The sequence below is a fragment of the Tiliqua scincoides genome, chromosome 1 (genome assembly GCF_035046505.1).
Source record: "Tiliqua scincoides isolate rTilSci1 chromosome 1, rTilSci1.hap2, whole genome shotgun sequence".
NCBI classification, from domain to species: Eukaryota; Metazoa; Chordata; class Lepidosauria; order Squamata; family Scincidae; genus Tiliqua; species Tiliqua scincoides.
In genome coordinates this window covers 135,875,881-135,899,622 of record NC_089821.1, presented here as the reverse complement: position 1 = coordinate 135,899,622, position 23,742 = coordinate 135,875,881, and the positions used below count along the sequence as shown (strand labels likewise).

Here is a 23,742-nt window from a genome sequence, read left to right as displayed (position 1 = left end):
TACATTTGTAGCAAGCTGAGCAGTCAGGTCAAACAAGCTGACTCCCATTCCTTTGTGCTCAACCCCATACATAGGCCTGTAAAATATATTTTGGTTTATTAAAGTAAGGTTAAGTTTACACATGGCCACATCATGTTACAGCAGGGCCACATCATCTCTCTGACACTGTGTGGGGGGCCAGGAAAAAAATAAGTAACATTTCAAATTTGAATAAATTTGCATAAATGAATATATTATAGATGGAATTTATATGAATGAATGAAAGTCTTGCTGTAGTTCAAGGTCTATAAAAGGCCTTGCACAAAGCAAGGCCAGCCTTTCCTTTGCTGCCGCTGCTGCTTCACAGACATGAAACAGCAAGCAGTGGAGGGAGCCCTCGTCTCACAGCTCACACAAGAGGTTGAACAGTTGCCCTCATGCTGAGAGCAGGTGTGGCAGGCCAGCATGGGCCCCAGCAAGTTTCTGGTGGGCCAGAGGCTCCTTGGAGACTGGGGGTTCCCAACAGGCCAGATTGGGAGTCCTCGAGGGCTGCAAATGGCCCCTGGGCCTGGGTTTGAGCACTCCTGTTCTAGACCACCACACAGTGCCTCTTTCCTTCCAGAGTTGTCTTGATCTATAGGTCCTAGCAGATACTGTCAGAACATGACCGTCTGCCAGCCTCAGCGTGTCATTTTCCTGTAGCAGCTGCTGGGATAAGTTGGTAAAAAGATGCTCTGCTGGGATCTGAATTGCCTACCTGATGCTGCCCTCAACCCCTTCCCATTGCCCCAAAGTATGTTTCTTGGTGCCTTGAAAGCAGGGAGTAGGGGAGGCAGTGGACAGCAGTGTTGTAACTTCCCCTGCCAACACTGCCCTCCCTCTGCTCCATGGCAAACGTCTGGGTGTATTGGGACACGGGAAGGGAACAGCAATAGCAGCCAGGTGCTTTGTAGGGCTTTGCAAGCATGCAAGCCATCAAGCCCCTTTGACCTGAACACATGTATGTTTGTGAATCCCAAAATAATAGTAATAGATCTTCTCTGACATTCTTCCCTCTGAGTAGCATGAGTAGACTGTTGCCATCTACTGAGCAACAGAGGAAGCAGCAGCTTAGGTGTTCTAGTTTGGCCAAGAGCCAATGAGCAGAAGAGCCTTGCTGGTCCATCTAGTCCAGCTTCCTGTATCTCACAGTGGCCCACCATATGCCTTTGGAAGCACATCAAGATACCTGTATCCTGTTGCCACGCCTTTGCATCATCATGTCATCATATAGTCATCATGGCTTGTAACATGAGATGGACTTCACAGATCTATCCAATCCCCTTATAACGGCATCCAGTCCAAGTGCCATTACCAACTTCTGTGGCAGGGAGTTCCACAGTCCCATTCAGCAGTCCACAGATAGACTGAGCCACAACACTTCTGCAATTTTAGTTTTCTATTATAGTGGTTCTCAAACTGGTGGATAGCGACCCACCAGCTGGAGAACCAATGCCCCTTTACCTTTAAGAGGAAAGGTTTTGTTTTTTTAAACATGCCTTACCTGCTGCTGGGGTGCAAGGAGCCCCTTGGAGCCCTTAGCAGGGTTCCCCACAGCTTGTAGAAAGTAAAAAAAAACAACTATCGTGACCCACTTCCAGGTTGCGATCACAAAACCGGAAGTGGGTCATCGCAGCTTTTTTTTTTTTTTTACTTTCTACAAGATGCAGGGAGCCCTGCAGAAGGCTCCGTGGGGCTCCCCACACTCTCTGGACCCCAGCAGCAGGTAAGGCATGTTTTTTTAAAAAAACCATCTTCCCAGGCAGCAGCGTGATCCTGAAGATCACGTCACTGCTGTTCTCCATGCCCCCTGCAACCTTGGGGCTCAAACTCTGAGAGAGTTTGAGAATCAATGTTCTATTACATACCTTCACAACTATTATCAGGAATAGTGGTATTCACTTGTCTAGGATATGGCTGAAATACAAGACCCCTTGTATTAGACCCCTGGGCTAAGATCCCAAAAGTTCTAGAGGTAATTGAGCAGGATTTTTGTTATTCAGAACAATTTGCATTTCTTTGTGGGCAGACAAGAACAGTAACTGCGGGGTTGAATATATGCCCCAAATGCCCTTGCATCATTCCATTTCAGAGAAGCCCTCACAAAAAATTGTGCTCTTTAGAAGATGCTTAGAATAGTGGCCTGTTCAAAGTCCCTTATTTGAAAAGATAAAGAGTAAGTGCCTCTTGTGTGCAGATCAAATAAGGCACACTGATGGAATCCTAAGGCTCCAAAGAATGTTTCCACAACAGAGTGCAGAAAGGGATAAAGAGTTTCCAAACTAAAAGCAAAACAAACTGGGAGGATTGTCTTTACAAGCCTGGGAAGAATGTTAATCTGTCCATCTTCATAAAATTAGCAATGGTGAAGCTAAACACTTTTGAAGAATTAGTCCAAAACCAGCAGAGATAGTTTTCCTTTCACCCACTTGATCTGGAGCCAGACACATTTTCCCTACAATGTCAAGTGCACTTAAATCTTCTGCAGACTAGGACAGAAATAAACCCCAGATAATGAACACTTCAGAACCAGATGTTCTCCCAGGCATGTAAGAAGCACTCAGATAACTATCCTTGTCCTGATTCACTTTTTTGCCTCACTGTTATGATACTTTATATGCATTTGTTCTCCATATACAACTCCTCCTCCATTTGCAATTCTCCACCTGCTCCTCCCCCAATCAACAGTGTTGTGCACTGCGTAGACCCCACAATCGCTTAGGTAGTTCCCTCCTTTAAGGAAGACTTTGGGAACCAATGGTGTATCATTAAGTAGCCACTTTGTTCCAGCTAAATGAAATGAGCAGGCAAAATTAAGACAAGGTATTTATGCAAACTGGACACACTGATGAAAATTTCCTGTAACAAAAAGGTTTTGCTAATGAAAAGAGAGGAGAGGGGCTATTAGGAAGAACAGCAAGGTCTTGACTAGATGAATTGCAGAAAGGCAGGCTTTGCAATATGGGCAGTCCTGGCAGATCACCTGCCTGAGCAGGCATAGCCCTACCAGCCTTTGGTCATCTCCCCCCTGATATCAATATGCCCAGCTCACAATATGGAAATATCCCAAGATGCCCAGTTCACCCATAAGGCTCTTCTCTGACCAAAAAAGCTATCCCTCTCAGAGAACCAGTTAACTGTGGTATGGGCCTCCAAGGGTGAACAGAAAGGTCACAGATAAAGGCAATCAACAAATGAGGATAAAAAGGTTAGGGTAAAAGGGATGAGTCAGAGTACCAGACCCCCTCTAACGGATATCTCTGTAAACAAACTGCCGATGTGTATTGAATTGTCATCCTCAGGTCAACATCCTGTACTGATAACATGCCAAATGTTGTTTGCATGTCTACCTGTATGTTATTTTCCCCTGGATATTTTTTCTCTTTTTGTGAACTCTTGTCCCCCTCCCCTATCTAAAAAGACCGTATAAAACCAGCATCATTGTAATCCTTCGGGGTCCTCTACATGTGTGTGGAGGTCCCGTTTGCAAACGAGTAAACATTAGAAGTCCTTTGAATTCTCCTGTCGCCTGTTGATTGCCTCTCCAAAAATCCAAAGAACCATGTGTGTTCACCATGCGGGGTCACCCCTTTCTGAGCTTTGTTTATGTTTTACTTTCATGTCCATCAGCACACACATGCCCTTCCAACACTGCTGCTGCCTCCTCTTCACCTTTTTAAGGAATTGACCTGGCAGACAAGGAGAGGAGAGAGGAGTGCAGTGCAGCAATCCCAGGGCACCCTACCTCCTCCTTACCTTTACTTGCTTTTTCCTGCATGTTGTTCCTGGTTCTGTTCACAGTGACTCCACTCCCAGGGTGCTTTGCCCAGCCTGTTTGAATGTGGTTGGGTGGGAACAAGCAGGTAGTATCACATATAGGTATGGAGGAGGTCCAGGAGCTCAAGTGATCCTGGGTGACATTAGAGCCATCCCCCAGCCATGCCACCCCCTCCCCACTAGTCACGCCCACTGCCTCCTTTTCAGCCCAAAACCAAAAATGCAATTTTTCAGCCCTCCAAAGGTCTTGCAAGGCCTTCTGAGGTTTGGGGAGGCCGCATGCAGCCTCTCTGACCAAAGGCATCCGGACAGGAGGCAGCAGGCATAACCAATGGGGCAGAGGGGGGGCAGCCTGGCCAGTCGAGGAGTGACAGTTTGTGGTCATGGCCCTGGGCAGCACCAGAACTTGAACTGCCACTAGAAGGTGGGAGGTGCTCCACTTTTTACTCCTTATTTACCAAGCATTCTTCTTGGGTGGGCAAGGAGCAATTCTGTTTGGAATACCATAAAACAAGGATCCCCTGCTGCTGCTTTCTGTATTATCATTCCCGCAATTGCTGGAAGAAGTGGATTGCATTGCCTCAATCCTCCTCTTGCTTGCTCTTTGACAATGAGATCAGAGGAGCACTGGTTGAAGTGTTGGGGTGGGCAGTGGGCAGACACAAGGGCAGTCATTGTCAATTTGCTACCTCCTCCTGCTTGCCACATTAAGCAGTTGCTTCACTCAGTGTCATGACTGGGTTGGTTCTGCTCCTCAGCTAATATTTTTGTATGCTGTGGTGCACTGAAAACCTAAACTGAATTACTCAGCTGTTCTCAGATATGTGCACTATGAAAGAAAAGGCAATTTCATGTTTCCCAAGTGACACTATTTTAGAACACTTGTATGTATTGGCAACCTTCAGTCTCGAAAGACTATGGTATCGCGCTCTGAAAGGTGGTTCTGGCACAGCGTCTAGTGTGGCTGAAAAGGCCAATCTGGGAGTGACAATCCCTTCCACACCGGGAGCAAGTGCAGTCTGTCCCTGGTCTGTCTCCCTGGCTATGGGCCTTCCTTCTTTGCCTCTTTGCCACAGATTGTTGGCAAAGTGTCTCTTCAAACTGGGAAAGGCCATCTTGCACAGCCTGCCTCCAAGCGGGCCGCTCAGAGGCCAGGGTTTCCCACCTGTTGAGGTCCATTCCTAAGGCCTTCAGATCCCTCTTGCAGATGTCCTTGTATCGCAGCTGTGGTCTACCTGTAGGGCGCTTTCCTTGCACGAGTTCTCCATAGAGGAGATCCTTTGGGATCCGGCCATCATCCATTCTCACGACATGACCAAGCCAACGCAGGCGTCTCTGTTTCAGCAGTGAATACATGCTAGGGATTCCAGCACGTTCCAGGACTGTGTTGTTTGGAACACTTGTACCATGTGGCTAAATAGAGATAATTCCAAGACTTATATAAGAAGCAATATCTGTTAACTTATATTGCCTAAACAACAGCACCAACCTTAAAAGCTAGTACTGTACAGATGAAAATACTACAAATGCAGAAATCAGTATCTTAGGAAGGCAGAAATGTATTGCCACTTCTGCCTCCAGAGCTGTAACCTCATTTATCCTGGATTTCTATGGAACCCAGGCTTCCGAGCACGCTGCTTCCTAAAAGTAACTGTAATGACGCAACACCTAAGGGATTTGGTGGTGTCATATGGACCTCTCTCTCTCTCTCTCTCTCTCTCTCTCTCTCTCTCTCTCTCTCTCTCTCTCTCTCTGCAGTAGCAGCTCTTGTTCCAGTGCATTCTGGCTTTCCTTCCTTCCCATATGGGAGTTTGAGCAACTGCCCATTGAACATGGAGATGGCCTGAACAGCTTCAATCACTTGCTCAAAAGTCACAATGCCAGTCCCTCGACCTTTGCCATCTTTGTCTTTAAGGATGTCTGCACAGACGACCATGCCAGCCATGCTGAAGACCTCCTTCAGTTTCTTCCAGCCAACTTTATAATTCAAATTGGCCACAAACACAATGCTGCCCAATCTGCCAGCCTGAAAAGAGTCAAAGAGGCCCTCTCTGCTGCTCCTGCAGCCCCACCCCTTTATCTCTAGTCGAGGCTGGCACTTCAGTTCAGCCAGGTGTCCTGCCTGTACACTATTGAGGCTTTCTGCTGCCTTTATATCTTTGTGGTCATTCCCCTTACCCTGGGGAGGGCTATAGTGGCCCCAATGGGTCTGCCTGGATCTGCACCACCAGCACAGTCACTCTGCACTGCCCAGGAATAGGGCTAGGATCTGGCATAAACGTTGGGTCCTGGCTTTGCCTCCCACTCCCCACCCACTCACCAACAGGCTTGCCTACTGCTCACCCTCTTCCACCCCAAAACACCTCCTCTCCACCCTACCTACCCCCCAGGGCTCCATGCCAGTCAAGCTTGGCTGCTGTGAACTTACTTGGCTCAGTCGGCACGAAGGCTGAATCTGTCCACCACGGGCCAGCATGCATCCCTGCACCAGCCCAACCAACTCGAGCGTAAACGTGCTTTACGGCACATTTGCAATCCTTCCAGGTCAGTACAAAGGACTTGCTCTGACCGAGCGCATCCTTTGGATTGAACTCTTAGGCCACAATTCTAACCAACATTCCAGCACTGACATAAGGGCAATGTAGCTCTGAGGTAAGGGAATAAACATTGCCTTACCTTGAGGAGGCCTCCATGACTGCCCCCCAACTGCAGGATGCAGCACAGCTATGCCAGTGCTGGAAAGTTGGTTAGGATTGTGCCCTTAGTTACCTAAATATCATTCCAACTGCCTATTTACAGTAAAGGAGAAATTGGAATTTATTTCAGGAACAGTGTAAGGGACTAATATTGGCTCTGCTTCCCAAACAGTGATCTTCCATTTGTCACTGCCCAGGTGTCCATTTCACCACCACAGTTGACTCCCTCCCTTGATCCTCAGTTGTGATGGTGATTCAAATAGAGCACTTGCATATTTCCTCTCCCCTCTTTATGATTCTGAGAGATTTAGGGTGCAATCCTAACATGACTTAAGGCCAGCATATGTTCCTTGCCCAGGAGTGTCGCAAAAGTGCCATAAAGCACTTATTTAGTCTAAAAATCATACTCACAGCTTGGATCATACAACTAGTCACTCACTGATGATGCAGTACCATTAACAATGTTTTATACCTACAAATTTGATTTCCCTCAAATACTTTTAATAGAGTATTCAAAAGTAAATATTCATAGCAGCATTGTATACCCTGTTAGCGTTCCACCACCATTCATACAGCTGTGGGACATAGGTGAATTGTGAGCACATTTGCCTTTGTTCAGTTCAAAGTTGCTAACCCTTCATGAACTGTCTTCAAGCATAATCACATCAGAACAGAAAAAGAACTGAGTCCACAAAGCATGGATGCATTAAAAAAAAATTAGTCCTTCCTTTAGTAAACAAGTCCCAAAGTTAAAGCTATTGGTATGGTATAAAAATAAATGGGCTAAGAGATATATTTAAAGTTCTTAATTTTCAGACTCCAAATTGTTAGCTGCTTGACGACACATGAAGCAACAAAGCAGAGCATTTTATTTATAAAGTGTAATCAATCTGCATAACATTTTATACAGAGTGAAAAGACAGGTGCCTGCCCCAAGTGACTCACTGTCCAGATATTAATTGACACAAGGGAGACAACAGAAGAAAGAAAGAAGGACGGAAGCAGGGGTAAGCAGAGAATGGATATGTAATGGTTTCAATTACTTATATGTAGCTTAGTTACAATGCGGGAGAGGATATGGTGCTTAGTACCAAAGTTTTCACAGAAAAGGTGGATTTTAAGAAGAGATTGAAGGAATCTAGTGAGGAAGCATCCTATAGATGTTCTGAGAGGCAGCCCCAAGCATAAGAAGCAGGAAGAGAGAATGGACTGAGTTGTCTGGGAACAGGAAACCTTCAGACCGTCAAGGGTGGTGGAGCTGAAAGAGCAAAGCACGCAGAAGAAAATAGCAAGGGACCATGAACAGAATCCTGAGCAACCTCAACAGAAAGGAGGAAGAGACATTGTGGAATCATTGAACAGCAATTAGATAGAAAGACAACAATTGAGGACAGAATCATGGATAAAGCAAACAGGGAGTTGTCAACGGTATCAAAGGCAGCAGCAAGGCAAAGAAGGATGAGGTCAGAACAGACCTTGATTCAGCAGTGAAGAGATCGGCTATTTTCCATGACAGTAGTTTTGGGGATTGGGGCCAGACTAGAGGGGGTCAAGAGAAGTTGGCAACCTTCAGTCTCGAAAGACTACAGTATCAAGACTATGGGTCAAGAGAAGAAGCGGGGGACAATCAAGGTAGTGGGAGCAGAAATACATTTCAGGAGTTTGGAGGCAAAGTGTAGAAGGGAAACTGGGGAGGGAGGATTTTTTTTGCAAATAGGGGAGACAGTGGCATGTTTGAACGTAGTAGGGAAGGAGCCCAAGGAGATACAGACAAGCTGATTGGAGTGGAGAAATGAACAAGGGAGATGGCAATCAGGAGAATGGGATCCAGGGGGCAAATGGAGGAGGGAGAAGAAGAGATCAGAGTAAATGGTCTCAAAACTAACACTGAAGGAAGCAAAGTCTTGGGCAGAGTGTAAGGAGAGGAAAGGTGGTGGGGCAGGCCTTAGGAGAGAATCAAGGTAGTGAAGTTAATTCAAGGTTTCCTATACAGGGCCTCCTGCATTATCCACAGCGGTTCCGTTCCAGAAACCCCTGCAAATAAGGAAACCTGTGGACAATGAAATCTGTGAGTTTAGGGGCCCTGTAATCCTCTGGAGGTGAGGACATGTCCTGAGGGCCAGGGCGGCTGCACCCTCAGAATGCCTTCTAAGGCCTCTAGGAGGCCTTAGAAGGTCACTTCCAGTTTTTTGTAAAAGTCGGAAGTGACGTTTTAAGGTCTTTGGAAGTCTGGAGAAGCCCTCACATGCTGCCATCCCAGTCCTCAGAACACCCTCCAGAGATGAGGGGATCTGCAGGGTCCATGTGGGTATGACCTGCAGGTTCGGGAACTTGCAGATAATGAAATCTGTGGGTCCCAAATCTGCAGATACATCAGGCCCACTGTAATTGATGTAGATAGGGAGGTGTGGCAATGTTGTTTTGCCAGGTAGATGACAAAGAGAAGATGAATTTATAGTGGATGTAGTTGGCTAGCACTTTTGCTCTCCTCCAGAGGTGTTCAGCAGCACAACAAGAGCAAAGTTAGCAAATGAAAAGAGTGAGTTGGAGACAGGGAACATTTAAGGTGGAAACTGCGCTGTCTAATAGTCCAATCATTAACTAGGCTTTACAACAGAGGAACAGCTGCACTGTTGGTGGCCTGCTACAACAGCCAGCTACATGCAGGACTGCAGGTAAGCTAGTTTAGGAGGAGCGGGAGGAACAGGGAGTGTCTGGAAAGGGAGAGAACAGGTGAGAGGTCAATAGGGGAGCAGCAACTTATGCCGGTACCGGAGTCTGTTCCTACACCCTTACCCTCCTTGCACCTACACCAGCAAAATGGGTCCATTGGGGCAGTACAGGGTTGGGAAGAAGTATTCCTTTGCATTGAGGATACTTCTTCACAAGGTAGAGGTGAAGAGGTGTGCCTCACCACAAGATGCAGTATGTACTCAATTGGTATGGCTGCAATGGCGTGGGGGGGGGTAGTTAGTTTGGCTGCTAGGAGAGTACAGAAGTGACAGAGGAGAGAAGGGAGGATAATACTTTGAAGACAGATTGGATCAACAGCCTGCACTTCACAAAAGGAAAATTAATTACAGGAGAGGCAGGGCAGGGGTGTTGCTAAAGTATAAGAACACAAGCCAGGCATTATGGTCTGAATTGACAGTTGAGAGGAAGCCAGGGGAGTGGTAAGGTACATCCCAACAAATATGCAGAGGAGAGGATATCACTGCATGATCTTCAAAAGCAGCAAATCACAGTGATAGATTGGCAGAGGCTAAACTGGCAAGACTTGAAGAAAAGGCCAACACTGTCACCATGATCTTCAGTGTGACTTGTGTGAAATCAATGGTTTTTCAGTTTGGCAGCCACAAATACTGGGCATGAGGCTGGGAACCACTGATCGTTTTCATGCTCTCAGTTTATACCGAATTCTGCAGGGGCCCTCAGGCTGCTGAGTTCCTGTTAAGTGGAGGGGGCTCTGCAAAAACAGAAAAGTAATGGTGAGCATTTAGGTTATCTCTATGAATATGATACAAGCCTGTTTTACTGAGGATGCAAGTACAGATGAAACCAAAATGGAATTTTATCATCCATTTTCAGTGCTTCTGCTATACTACACGAAGTACATGTAAAATATTTATTTATTTATTTAATATTCTACTTTTCAATAAAAATTGGCTCCCAAAGCAGATTACAGTTAAAATTCTCACAAGATACAATATAAGTAGAGAGTGCAATGTATGTACAGAAGGGAAAGGAGGAAGGGCAATGTCTACAGCTCACTATTCTAGTTATAGCTGTTTATTCTTGCAACCTCCCACATATTACTCTGTTCTAACACAGCTCAAAGCTGATATCTCAGGCATTCAAAAGTGCAGCTTATTTAAGCTTTCACATTTAAAGGCATGGCTGCATCCCAGATTTGTATGTACTAATCACCAATATTTTGCAGAGCACATGCAATTTAGGGATTTTTTTTTTTAACTATGAGGATAAAATCTGCTATAACTTAATAAAAAGGAAAAATCCTACGGTTACTCTGACGTACTCAAAGGTGGGTACATAATGGTCCAATTCATGGATGCACATTAAAAAAAATAATTAATTCCACAGAGGGAGACAGCACTCAATGACTACAGCCCTGTTCCTCATCAATGTACTGATTCCAATGGGAATTAACTTGCCTAACTGGATGCAGGACTGCAGCCTATGGATGCAATCCAAAACTTAAACATTTTAAAGTCCTAAGTACCCCACCAACCAGATTGGACTAGACTTTCAGGCTAGCTTCAACCTAGTATTCTGTTGAGGACCATATGTAAAAGAATCCTTCCTGTTCAAAATGTTTCATAGGTACTTTTCCACAGATTTATCCACAAAAGATAAATGTTACATAAGAAAAGGCAGATTCAGTTATCATTGGATTTTCTCCCTGCAAGTGCTCATTTATGTGATTTAGAAGCTCACCCCAGTAAAAATGGTTTTTCTTAACAGGGTTCCTATAAGCATACAACCTTATAGAGATGCTCAGGCCTGGACATATAAAAAAATTGATTGAGGTAAATAGGAAGCAGTTAACTTGCATGCTTATAGTGACGCTATTAAGCAAGACCTTTTTCACTGGAGCAAGCCTCTAAATCAGTGGTTCCCAAACTGGTGGGTTGTGAGTCATGATTCACTAGGGGAACTGGAAGCAGGGCATTTCTCCTTAAGGAAAGTAGCCTTGCTCCAATGGCAGTGACAGTGCTGCAGCAACTGGGGCACTGCCATTGCCAAGGGGCTTTTTTACTTACCGGGGTGCAGCGCAGGCCTCCTGCAGGGTCCTGGAGGTTCACAAGCCCCCTCTGATCTCATGTAAAAAGCCCTTATCTCTAATCTGAAGCATGGTTTTTGGAGAAAACTGCAGCACTGTTGAAGCCCCACTCCTCACCCACACAGATACTTAACAGATTCCCAACTCCCTTATGGGAGTTTGGGAACCACTGCTCTTTTTCATGTTAATGAGCACATGGAGACAAGCATCTCCATATTCATGGTTTCCCTATTCTGGGTGGGGAGGGGTCTATGGAAAGGATCCCCCGCAGATACAAGTGAATACCTGTATCCACAATTGAGATGGACAATAAAGTTTCATAACAAAGAGAAATTTTCTCATCATATATGCGTTACCTCCTTTGGCAGTGGATCCAAAAGATGACATTCATATTTGTAAAGGAATAAAATAATAAGCATTTGAATCTCCATGATAGCAAACCACCTAGAAAAGAGAGAAAACAGGAATCTCTCCAGTGCTGAACACATGTGTGTCATTATTTAGTCATTGCAATCCTTTGTAAATTTAGAGCACAATCCTAACCCCTTATGTCAGTGCTTTCCTGCAGTGACATAAGGGCAATGCAGCTCTGAGGTAAGAGAACAAACATTCCCTTACTTTGAGGAGGTCTCCATGAATAACACCCAACTGCAGGATGCAGCACATGTTCCATTGGCACTGCTGTGCCAGTGCTGGAAAGCACTGATATAAGGAATTAGGATTGCACCCTTACTTCCATTTCCAAATGAATGTTCAGCCACAGCATAAAAGGTAAAAAAGAAAGTCTGGGCCAACAAGCTGTAGGTGCACGAAGAGGTTCAGAAAGTCCCTCAATAAGTCTAGCAATCTAGCTTCATAAATGATATGTTAGGCAGCATCCAGAGCATTGGCATCCTGGTGCACTGTTGAAAGAAGCTCTTTCTTTGAATGAAAATGGTGTTCACACTAGGAAATTCTCACTCAAGCAAATACTCCTTCCAGAATACGCTCACCATATGCTTCTACACAAAAGTTTGGGATACCTACTACATAGTATAAAACTAAAGAGGGAAAAGTTTGATTTCCTGTTTTCAATCTCCAACTGCGCTGACTATATTTTACAACACAGAAAGCTTTCCAGTAGATCAGTGTTTCTCAAACTGTGGGTCAGGACCCACTAGGTGGGACGTAAGCCAATTTCAGGTGGGTCCCCAATCATTTCAGTATTTTTAATTTATTAGACTTGATGCTCCCATGGTAGGTGACTGCACTTGGGGAAATGTTACAGACCTGTACTTTTAACAAGCTATTATGTATATTCTTTTAACAATGACTGTAAATGGGACTTACTCCTGGGTAAGTGTGGGTAGGATTGCAGCCTGGGATTGTTAAAAATTTTCCTGCTTGCTGATGTCACTTCCGGTTATGACATCACTTCTGGTGGATCCTGAAAGATTATAAAAAGTTGGTCCTGGTGCTAAATGTGTGAGAACCACTGCAGCAGAACAAATCAACAGTTCATTAACCTGGCAGTGGTTTGGACCAGGCTCCCTGTTTTTCTGTCAACATTATATCCTTTTCTGTTTCTGTTGTCAGCATTGTATGACAACATGAAATCAAATTTTCATCTCTCCGTATGGCTCCATTTGGCACCCCCCGCGAGGAATGGCTCCAAAGGGAGGGGCCGCTTGCCCGCTCTGGGCGTTCAGCCCCCCCTCCAGCTACGCCACCGGGTCAGTGAGTTCAGCCAATCATGAGGTCTGCTGGATCAGACCAAAGACCCATCTATTCCCACATCCGGTTTCCCCCAGAAGCCAACCAGATGCCACTGGGAAGTCCAAAAGCAGGAAATGAAGACAACAGGCCTTCCCTACTCTTGCTCCCAGGAAATAGTATTCAGCATTATAATGGCTCCACGCCTGGAGTAGCATAAAGTCATCATGTCAAGTAGCCAGTGATGGATTTTGGCTCCCCTGAATTTGTCCAATCCCCTTTTAAAGCCATCTAAGCATCACCACATCTGGTGACAGAGAATGCCATAAATTAACAAAGCAGTGTGAGAAAGTATTTCCTGTTGTTCTGAATCTCCTGCCCTTCCATTTCAGTGGACAACCCTGAGTTGTAGCATACTAAGAGAGGAACAAATATTTCATTATATTCACTTTCTTCACACCACACACAATTTCCTAAACTTTTATCAATTGCCATCAAAATGCTTTTCCACAACCAAAGAAGGAGGTGGGAGAGTTGCAAAATTCGACAGCTAGACACAGCATCACTTTCAATCTTCACATGTTCAAATAGCATTTATCAAGCCTGCTGAGCACAACAATACTGTACAAGCAATATAGTCCAGTGTTTCCCAAACTGTGACCAGTGGGTCACAAGCTGATTTTTGGTGGGTTGTGAACAATTTTTGAATCATTTAAAAAAAAACAACAACACCACTTTGCAAACACTCTTGGCTAGTTTGCAGAAGAAAATTGTTAGCTGGAATGCTAACCTGTGTTATGAAGTAATCTTCATACCCCCAACTAAAATGTCACATTTTCTGATTCTCTCTAGTAATTGGTATGCCATAGATCACATGTGAACCCAGCTTCAGCCTTTTGCCTGGTCTGGAAGTCTATAACTGCACATCTTGCTCTCCAGTTCAGCCGTCTGGTCTGTAAAGGTTGACTGTAAAGGTTGACTTGAACTCAATTTCTAGGGAGGGTCTAGCAAAGTCTACACATACATACTATATGTAAGGTCTCCTGCAGCCTTGGGAGCACAGGACCCCAATAATTATTGATTAATAATTTATTTGTTATTGTTATTATTAAATAAAAAATTTCTATATCTCTTTTTTTTTTTTGTCTACCAAGTTACGATAGATTGTTTTAAAAAGTGGATCCCAGTGCTAAAATGTTTGGAAACCACCAATCTATGGGACTTTGAAAAGAAGCAGGAGAGTTGTTTATCTCTGAAGGGTGCAGAATAAACTCCAGCTGCTTCACTGACCTTCCCGGACACTGGTGTGTTCCTCCTCCAAATGCCACAAAGCCTTCCAAGAAAGCATTCTTCTCTAAATTTGCTTCTTTCCAACGATCCTGTGGGAAGAAAGTTTACATGTTCTAAATCAGCTTCACATAACATTATTTCTCAAACTATAAATGACATTGTACAGTTAATCCTTGTGTAAGAAGCTACCCTATTCAGTTTTTAAAATATATAATAAAAACTAACTTGGAGAGTCTTAAGTATAGCAGGGAGACAATATGTAGTCACAAGTGCTGTTATATACAGCTCATAAGCTTCTCTTGCAATCCCAAGAATCATGATGATGCAGTGGCATAACATCAGGGATGGGGGTGCATTCCCCCAGTACCAGGCCTTGAGGAGGTGTCAAGGGAGCTTGACATTAGTGGCCAAAATGGACAACCGACTACCTTTTACCAGGCAAACAACCAGAAGAATGATAGAGACGGAAGACAAATAGGAAAGAAAGAGTGCCATTTGAATTGCAAACCAGGTCAAAAGTCCAGAGGGCAGAAAACATGAATGAAGAGCCCATGGGCAAAGGATCTCCAGACTCCCAAGGCAAAGGATATGTAGAAACAATATCCACAAACCATACCACAGGGATACTAAACTGCATACTCCATATCAAAGGGGAAAAAAAACAAATGGCTTCCACTTACTGGTTTGAACATCTGAGGTTCTGGAAAATATTTTGGGTTCCTATGAATCCAGTATGGTGACAATAGCAACAGGTCACCAGCAGGGATGGTGAAATCCTAAAGGGAAGAGTACACATTTTAAGAATACAAATATGCAATTTCAGTGTCAACAAAACTGATCATTACAAACACATGGTTCAGTAGACAATTGCAGAGAATATAGTTTTTCTCCAAGGTCCCTTCAATGGTTTTCACTGAAGTCATTCATTGATGTTTCTTGGATGCTACTATATACCATAAACTTCAACATGCCACCCACTTTGGCATCCCTCATCTTCTTCAATAAGAAAGTTGAAGACAGTTATGGACAATTGGAAAACATCTATAGACCGCCTGCACGTGGAGGGGGAAATGGGCCAAATAACCTATGGATTTGATGAGTAAGAGCCCAATCCTGGGCTCGGTGCCGCAGCTTTGTGACGCCGCGCACTATCCAAATGTGCTGTAAGGCACATTTGTGAGCCTCACCACCAGGCTACTGCCCCTGCTAGCCCAGTGCCGGGCTAGCGCAGGGCGGGTGTCCGGCTTCTGTCGCTCGGCAGTCTCATGGACCGCCGAGCCACGGCATGGTATGCTGGGGTGGGGAGGAGGCGTTCCAGGGAGGAGGGAGGCCGGCAGGGGGCAGAGAGAGGGCAGGGGAGGCGTGCCAGGGAGGCGGGGCGGGGAGGGGGCAGGCAGGAGGTGTGCCGGGGGAGGGACGGAGAGCTCTGCTCCACCTGATCCAAGGCATTTGTGTGGGGCTCGGCGCCCTACACAAATGCCTTTACTTTACCGCTGACCTTTAGGTCGGCGGTAAAGTAAGTAGCCCCATTGCAGGACTGCTTCCCTTAGCCGGAAGAAGGGGATGAAAGTTCCCTTCTCCAGAGGTGCCACCCGCAGTAGCCTGGGGCACACAGGATCCAGCGGTAGCCGTTCTTGGTGCCGCCAGGGCTGGGCGCCCCACGCAGCTCAGGACTGGGCTGTAAATAAGGAATTTAATTTTTATTTTTTTCTCTTTTTTCTTTGGTTTTGAAAATGTACTTTTCAGTACAGTAATAGACTGTTTAAGATCTGATAATTAACATGCTGTATGATTTTGTAGTCGAACAAAGAATTGTCGATCAAGATCTCCGCACTTGCCACACAACTTGCAATATCTTTACCTTTTAATTTTTCTTTTTATTTGTTCTTAACAAAATTGTTAAAAAAAGAAAGAAAGAAAGTTGAAGACAGTGCCAGGCAATCATTAATTGAAGAACATAAGAAAAGTCTTGGTAAAGGCCCATCTAGTCCAGTATACTAATTCCCACAGTGACCCACTGGCTGCCTCTGAAAAGCTCACAAGCAGGAGAGAAAGACATACCTCTCTCCTGCTACTGCTCCCCTGCAACAGGTATTCAGAAGCAGATTGCTGCTGAACCTGGAGGGAGCACAGAATGACTGATTATAGCTGGCTTTGAGCCAATCAGACCAATTGGACCCTGCGCCTAAGAGGCCCTCACACTAGAGTAAAAATAAAAAGTAAATACTGTTATTAAATCATTTCAGTCACTAAAATGAGTGGTTTTGTAATGATTCATTTTTCAGAGGCAACTGATACATGTGGTTTGTTTACTTATAGGTTTACATGAATGCAATTTTATATTAAAATGTGCTTAGATCCATTTGGTCCATTAGCTCACATGCACATATTTTGATTGCTTTCCATTCTACCATAAAGATATAAAGTCTAATAAATTTTATTTATATCTCTAAGACTCTACAGACCTTGGCTGTGAACCTGGAGCTCTGCATTTCCTAAAGCCAACCCTGCCATTGATAAACAGGCATGAAGTGGTCCAATCCCTTTTTAAAGCCATCTAACCTAGTGACCATCAAGCAAAAGAAGCTGTGCATTTGGGGAGGGGATTACAATTTTATACACTGAGTAATTTATTCATTTTGAAGATTATAGACATTACTACAGTCAAACCTCACCAGAATTTTAATGGGATTCATAACTTTCTTGTTAATAGCACCTGGAGCTCTTAATCGCAAGGCTTCCAAAATGCACCACTTGATAAACTGGAGCTTCTTAAGGTCATCTTCAGATATTTTGATGTTTTCTTTACCTGCAGAAGTTGCATACAATATTATTATTGAATTTTAGCAAGCTCTCCCATACCTTTGTCTTTCGGTTGAATATTCAGTCATGGGAGACAGGATTAGGAATGGGAAGGGCAAAATACCATAGGGAACACATAATGCAGGGAAGAAGGAACAACTACTGTATAGATTTGTGGGGAAAATGAAATGCCACAACAGCTGAAAAGCAATAATTTACCCTCCCCCCTCCCCGGTACAGAGCAAATACACCAGTCAAGCCTTGCTTGCTTTCTCAGACAACAGTAGGAAGGCCAGTAGGAAGGAAGGCAAGATCTGGTGTTTCAGGCAAGCATGTAGTGTTATGCTCAATTTCCATTTTATTTTTTACTGACAGAGTCCTTAAGACATATGTTGGGAGATCCATCCCAACTCCAGAAGGAGTATGGTTAAAGCACATATCTACTTCAATACCAAGATGTACCTGGAGATGACAAAGCCTGGATTTTTGTAAACAAGAGCCTTAGCCCTGAAATCAGCATCTTATTCTTAAATTACGTCCAACACATACTGTATTGACTGACACATGTAGTAGTAGTAGTAGTAGTAGTAGTAGTAGTAGTAGTAGTAGTAGTAGTAGTAGAACCTTTATTGGCATAGATACTGACACATGTAAATTGGGTCCTATTGCTGTGGTTTTCAAACTCTCAGGGAGTTTGAAACCCGCAGTAAGTCTTTGTTTGGGCAGGGAGGGGGAGGCAGCAGGGACAGGGGGAAGGCAGCGATGCGATCCCCAGGATCGCGTCACTCAGGTAAACAATCGCTCCACTTTCCCTTCTGACAGGGCTGCAGGGACTGGGGTGCACCCTCCAGTCCCTGCAGCAGCTGTCACTGTGTGCGGGGAGCCCTGCGCAAGCGCCTGCAGGGCGCCCCAGGTCAGGGAAAGGGAGAGTGGAGCGATCTACTCTGCCTCTGCAAAAGCGGAAGCGGAACGCGATCGCCCACTTTCCCTTTCCCTGACTTGGGATGCCCTGCAGGCACTCGCGCAGGGCTCCCCACACACAGGGAAGGCTGCTGCAGGGACTGGAGGGTGCACCCCAGTCCCTGCAGGCCTGTCAGAAGGGAAAGTGGAGCGATTGTGCTACACTTCCGGTTTTGCGGAGCGGGGCGCGATCGCTCAGCTTTCACTTTTCCTGACCTGGGGAGCCCTGCCGAAGGTTGCGCAGGGCTCCCCACACCCCCGGGAGGCTGCAGGAGGCTTGGGCAAGTGCATCTCCGGATCCGCAGGATCACGCCGCTGCCTTCCCCCTGTCTCCCGGCTGCCCCCATCCTTTAAGGGGGCAGAGGCCAGGACCCACAGGCTGGGGCATCGCAACACCCAATTTGAATACCACTGTCCTAGTGTGATGTTTCGGTGCCTATACACACAGCCATCTACCCTGGGTACGCATATTTCTGTGATGTGTAAGGCAACTCTGACACAAGCGCCAAATCCAAACTTTCTTTATTTTTCTAAAACTTGAAACCAAAGGCTAAATTAGCAAGAATAAGGACCAACTAGACATAATGTCACATGTTTTTGTCTCATTATGTGCTTGTTTTTACTCTAAGGCTCTGATCTGAGTTGGGGGTGCAGCATAGGGGTTTTTAACCCTTTACTTCCACACTTGTTTCCTGCTGAAAATCTCCCTGAACCTACTGTTCAACTTCAAAGGTAGCCATTTGCTACAATGGCACTTTCAGAGTTAAACAGCAATTTCAAAGAAGCAGAAATTTTCAACAGAGAAACAGGATATCCAACACTGCCACTTCCATGCTGCAGCCCTGTCTGCATACTGCTGCAACTTGAGCGTTTTAAATGTAGATTCATTTAACATCTTGTCAGGTCTGCCATGGACAAAAATGGAGTAGATTGTTCAGAGTGAAATGAATTGCTTTACATTTTTAGCACAATGCCATGGTCAGGTATTTGGGCTTATTTACCTGGTTTGCCATAAAGAGATTCTAGCTCCTTCATTATATTTTTGTAAATGGAAGAGTGAGACAGAATAAGTGCAAGTGTCCAGAATGAAACCTGAAAAAGAAAAGAAGGAAACTACTAGAATGGTTAAACTATCCAAACATGGTGCAGACAAAGCTAAGAACTTTTAGGTTCTATTGATTTCTGTAGAAGAATTAAGCACCGACTTCTGGTCCCATAGCTCAGCGCTGGCTGGTTTCCTAAGAGCAAGGGGCAAGGAATGGGAGAGTTCTACTCTCTCCATTCCCCAGTAGAAATTATTTCCTTTACAACATGTTACAGAAAAGAGGAAGCAGATGACCCTAGGATGCCGCTTTCAGTAATAGCCTCATATCTTGCGTAGCCTCAACAAGTTGCATAGCATTTTTAAGAGTTCTGAGACAAAATGCTCAGGACCCAGAAGAATCACTCTGGTCCATCTTGGGAAATAGCCACTGAGGCAACCTCTCTTGCCCAGATTTCCTCAGGTGAAGATGAGGAAAAGTCCTTTATGTCCCCCCTCCCAAGAAAATTTCCTTGCCAACATTTTCTGGTACTAGTAACGTCTCCCCCAGAAACCCCTTAAGCTTCAGGTAGGCTATGTTTGTTGTTCTTCCAGAACCATAGGCATCAGTCTCACCAGAGTGCACAACTTAGAAGAGATTACTGCTACTTTGACTGAGGGTTGATCTCTTCCAGGAAGATGGGACCCACAACACATATCTCCCTGCGCTAGCATTTCAGCTCTCACCAGGTTCCAGACTGATACTGAAAGAACAAGTTGCTCTCTGACTTAGGCCCTGCCAGCCTTGCCTCTCCAGCCCCCCAATACGGACTGCTGCGGATTCTGATATAAGAACGCATCAGTCTATCTCTTGTTTTCACTCAAGTTCTACAACCCAGCAAGGGTCAGGACAGCAGATATTCAACAATTTAATGCCTGATCTCGCCTGGTCTTGGAAGCTAAGCAGGGTCAGGCCTGGTTAGTACTTGGATGGGAGACCACCTGGGAATACCAGGTGCTATAGGCTTATACCATAGTCTTTCAAGACTGAAGGTTGCCAACCACTCCCTTCCACAGAGCAGTGCCTCCAGTGTGGGCTTCAGTCATGAGCAGTAGATTTGTTCATCATCATGTTCACGTTCAGTTTCTTGATTGAAGGACCTATTTTCTAGCCTCCTACTTACAGGAATTGCATTAGCTTGAGAGGCCCAGAGGAATAAAACACCATAATTAGCACTGTACTCTTTTTCATTCAAACTGTCCAGGATATGCTGTAGGATGGTCTGGTATAAACAAAAGAAGAAAAACAAAAATAAACAACAACTAAATGAAAATAACATACATTGACAGCCCAGTCCTAACTAACTTCACAGCAGGGCCTAGGAGAAGGGGGCCCAGGATCAGAAAGGGGGCCCAGCAGTCAAAGGAGGGGACCCAGAAAGTTCCTGGAATCTGACATTTTCCTATCTCATCCGAACTCACTGCCTGTGCATGATGCTGGGGCATAACCACAGGCATGCAACGTTAACTGCTGAAAGTCATACACATCAGACTCAGGAATGTAACCATGAGCCTCCTTAACACAGTGTCAAATCTGGGAGGAAACTGGCCTACCTCATTAGCTGTCTGGCTTGTGAATTCCATAACCATGAAGGAGTGTATAGAAGCTCAGGGACACAGCTGTGGGGCTCCAGCTGCTACAGAAATTCATTTTGGTCCATTCTACTATGAACCCAAATACAAAGATGCTAATTTTCTGCAATGGATTTTATAAACTTCAAAGATTTTAGAGAGACTTAGGAGTGTGTTTGGTTTTCCATATTACTTTATCTAGCTGCCAGTGCTGCATGGTTGGGTAGACCTGGGCTCTGCATCAAGAAGCCTAGTAGACCTGGGCTCCAAAGACTATTGTGGCTGTTAGCACCCTCCCCCTGCCCTATTTTGCCCCCCCATTCTGCCTGCCCCTATTGCCTCCCTCCCCCTTGGGGAAGGGGCCCAAAAGAAACTTTGTAACCCCCCCCCCAATAAAATTCCTCTCATAGGTCCTGCTTCACAGTACCAATGCAGTTGTGCCAGGATGCACACTGCATCCTGCGGTAAGGGAGACAGCCACACAGAGGCCTCCTCAGGGCTGCCTTACAGTTGCACTGGTGCTGGAATGTTGGTTAGGATTGGTCTACAAGAGGCTAACAAACAGTGTGGTGTGGAGAGTTCAGAAAGTAGTGTTAGTTTTTGGTTGGAGGCCCAAGGTTTTTCTGAAACCTTGCTTTCTGAAATCATTGGAAGGGATTTATTTTTGTCTTTAATTCATACAAAGTCCAGCACAATATTAGGAACTTTATAAATGATAAGAATATCAATAGCTTTATGAAGAGTTTACCTTATGATGGCTTTCTGAAGGGCTAGTTCTCTCTGCATACAACACCACTTCTTTGAACTTTTCCAGGAGCCACTGTTTGGATTTTGACCATTTTCTATGGGAAAAACAAAAATCTGTTAAAATACTGTACATAAAGCACTGCCCATCAAAAACCCAACAGAGCCTGTCAGTTATGGAGCAGCATCAGTGCAGCATCAGGACAACACAGTATGTCATTGGCGGGATGCTGGTGCATTCAGGGCCCTTAAGAGCTGGCACTGGGCCCAGGGCAAGATGCCTGATTGGTGCCCCCCCCTTCATAAATTTTTCTAAAAACCAGACGTTACTACCTTTTTAAAACAAGTTTTTAATTGACAGTTTTTACTTGGCATGAGCAAGACTGAAACTAAATGAAAACATGGTTGGCAACCTTCAGTCTTGAAAGACTATGGTATAAGCCTACAGCACCTGGTATTCCCATGCAGTCTCCCATCCAAGTACTAACCAGGTCTGACCCTGCTTAGCTTCCGAGATCAGATGAGATCGGGCATGTGCAGGGTAACAGTTGCTGCTAACTAATGAAAACGTTGATCAGAATGGGATACTTTGAGTAGTGCTACTGCATTTCTTTCTTTCTAAAAGTCCTCCTCATCTGCTTTTTGCTCTTCTAATAATGCAAGGGCATCCAATGACTGGCTTTCACTATCTTCCTCATCACCATGTGCTAATTTTGAAACAAATCCAAGTTGAATAAACTTGACTGGACTTTTTTTTGCTTCTTCATTTTTCCCGTTTTCTTTTCACTTCTGTGCTCCAGATTTGTACTCCATACTGTTGTAGTCACACCTTCAGAGCACAACTATTAGGCCCCAGTAGTATGCCACCCAGTTCACAGAATTCCCAGCCCCAATAGTAAGCTCCACCCCTTCTTCTAGTTTGGTGTGTGTCTGGAACGCGTGGCATTGGATCAAGTCTACATGTGTTAATTTCACCTTCAGACAATCCCAAAACACATGTAGACTTGATCCAGTGCCATGCATACTAGATACACACTAAACTAGAAGAAGGGGTGAAGCTATTACTATTGGGGTTGGGAATTCTATGAACTGAACTGGGTGACCTACTACTGGGGCTGAGTAGTTCTACTGTGAAGGTGTGAGTTTCATTTTCCCATGTTTTAATTGTACTAATACAGTACATGTTGGTGCTTATGGAAGAGAACTGGGTGGCATTTGAAAGTGGATTAAAGCTGTAGTGGAAATGTAGCCTTGGATAGGCTGAAACTGATGTCCCCACATTTATTTTGTAATTGTTTTGTACTGTATCATTTGTTTTGTCATGGCCTGACCCCAGGGATTTTGCACTCTGCCCCGCCCCCAGGCCTGAGTGTATCACTGTACAATGTTCAAGTAAGTCAACTACCACATCCACCCAGCCCTAGTGCTGACAACTAGGGTGAATCAAACAGGGGGCAGGCAGGGGGCCAACAAGTAGCCACCAGCCATTAGGAATGAGCAATATAGCAACAGGCACCACAACCAACCATGGGGAGATGCATTAAGGACACAACACACACACATGCACAGCACAACATGACACAAGGGGGCCAAAGCATCCCCACCCCTACACAAGCTTCTGTGGCATTAGCAGCAAAGGGGAAAAAGCAAAGGACTGCTAGCAATCCCCACAGCCAGGGTTCAGGCTCTTTTATCCCACTTACACAAACCCAGGCATTCAAAAAATATCTTTTCAAACAGTGCAGAGCAAAGGTAGAAATAGAGCTCCCTTGGAAGAGGGCAGCCATCTGAAAGAAATGCAAGTCTCTCTGTGGTGAGAATTCAAGCCCCCGCAGAGGCCAGAAGGAACCTTCTTTTTTCACTTTTTTTTTAAATTAATTTTGTGTGTGTTGTGTATTGAGTTTGTGTTTGTTATGTGTTTGTTTATATTTGTTGCCAGTCCAAAATTTGTTGTCAGTCCACAGGTCATGGTTCAGGATGTGGACTCACCTCCCTGCATTACAATCTCTGCACATGAACTGGAGGTTGTCCATGACTTTGTGTACCTTGGCTCAATGATCTCCGACACTCTTTCTCTCGATACCGAGCTAAACAAATGCATCGGTAAAGCAGCTACCACGTTTTCCAAACTCACAAAGAGAGTCTGGTCCAACAAGAAGCTGATGGAACATACCAAGATCCAGGTCTACAGAGCTTGCGTCCTGAGTACACTTCTGTACTGCAGCGAGTCATGGACTCTTCACTCACAACAGGAGAGGAAACTGAATGCTTTCCACATGCGCTGCCTCCAATGTATTCTCGGCATCACC

General features: G+C 44.9%; 1 protein-coding gene and 1 pseudogene across 3 annotated transcripts in view; both read right to left on the bottom strand.

The window, feature by feature from the left end:
* Positions 1-7,029: 7,029 nt before the first annotated feature.
* CYP39A1 (cytochrome P450 family 39 subfamily A member 1) overlaps positions 7,030-23,742 on the bottom strand; it is a 37,267-nt gene continuing 20,554 nt past the window's right edge. For all 3 annotated transcript variants that reach the window (XM_066635346.1, XM_066635512.1, XM_066635431.1), the window contains 8 exons: positions 21,438-21,531; positions 20,242-20,340; positions 19,038-19,128; positions 16,950-17,083; positions 14,955-15,050; positions 14,275-14,363; positions 11,649-11,736; positions 7,030-9,957 (listed from right to left, as the gene is read on the bottom strand). In XM_066635346.1, coding sequence (XP_066491443.1) covers positions 9,886-9,957; positions 11,649-11,736; positions 14,275-14,363; positions 14,955-15,050; positions 16,950-17,083; positions 19,038-19,128; positions 20,242-20,340; positions 21,438-21,531 — 763 coding nt within the window. In that variant the 3' untranslated portion in view covers positions 7,030-9,885. The remainder of the gene's footprint in view (positions 9,958-11,648; positions 11,737-14,274; positions 14,364-14,954; positions 15,051-16,949; positions 17,084-19,037; positions 19,129-20,241; positions 20,341-21,437; positions 21,532-23,742) is intronic.
* Positions 21,873-21,992, bottom strand: LOC136637671 (5S ribosomal RNA; annotated as a pseudogene).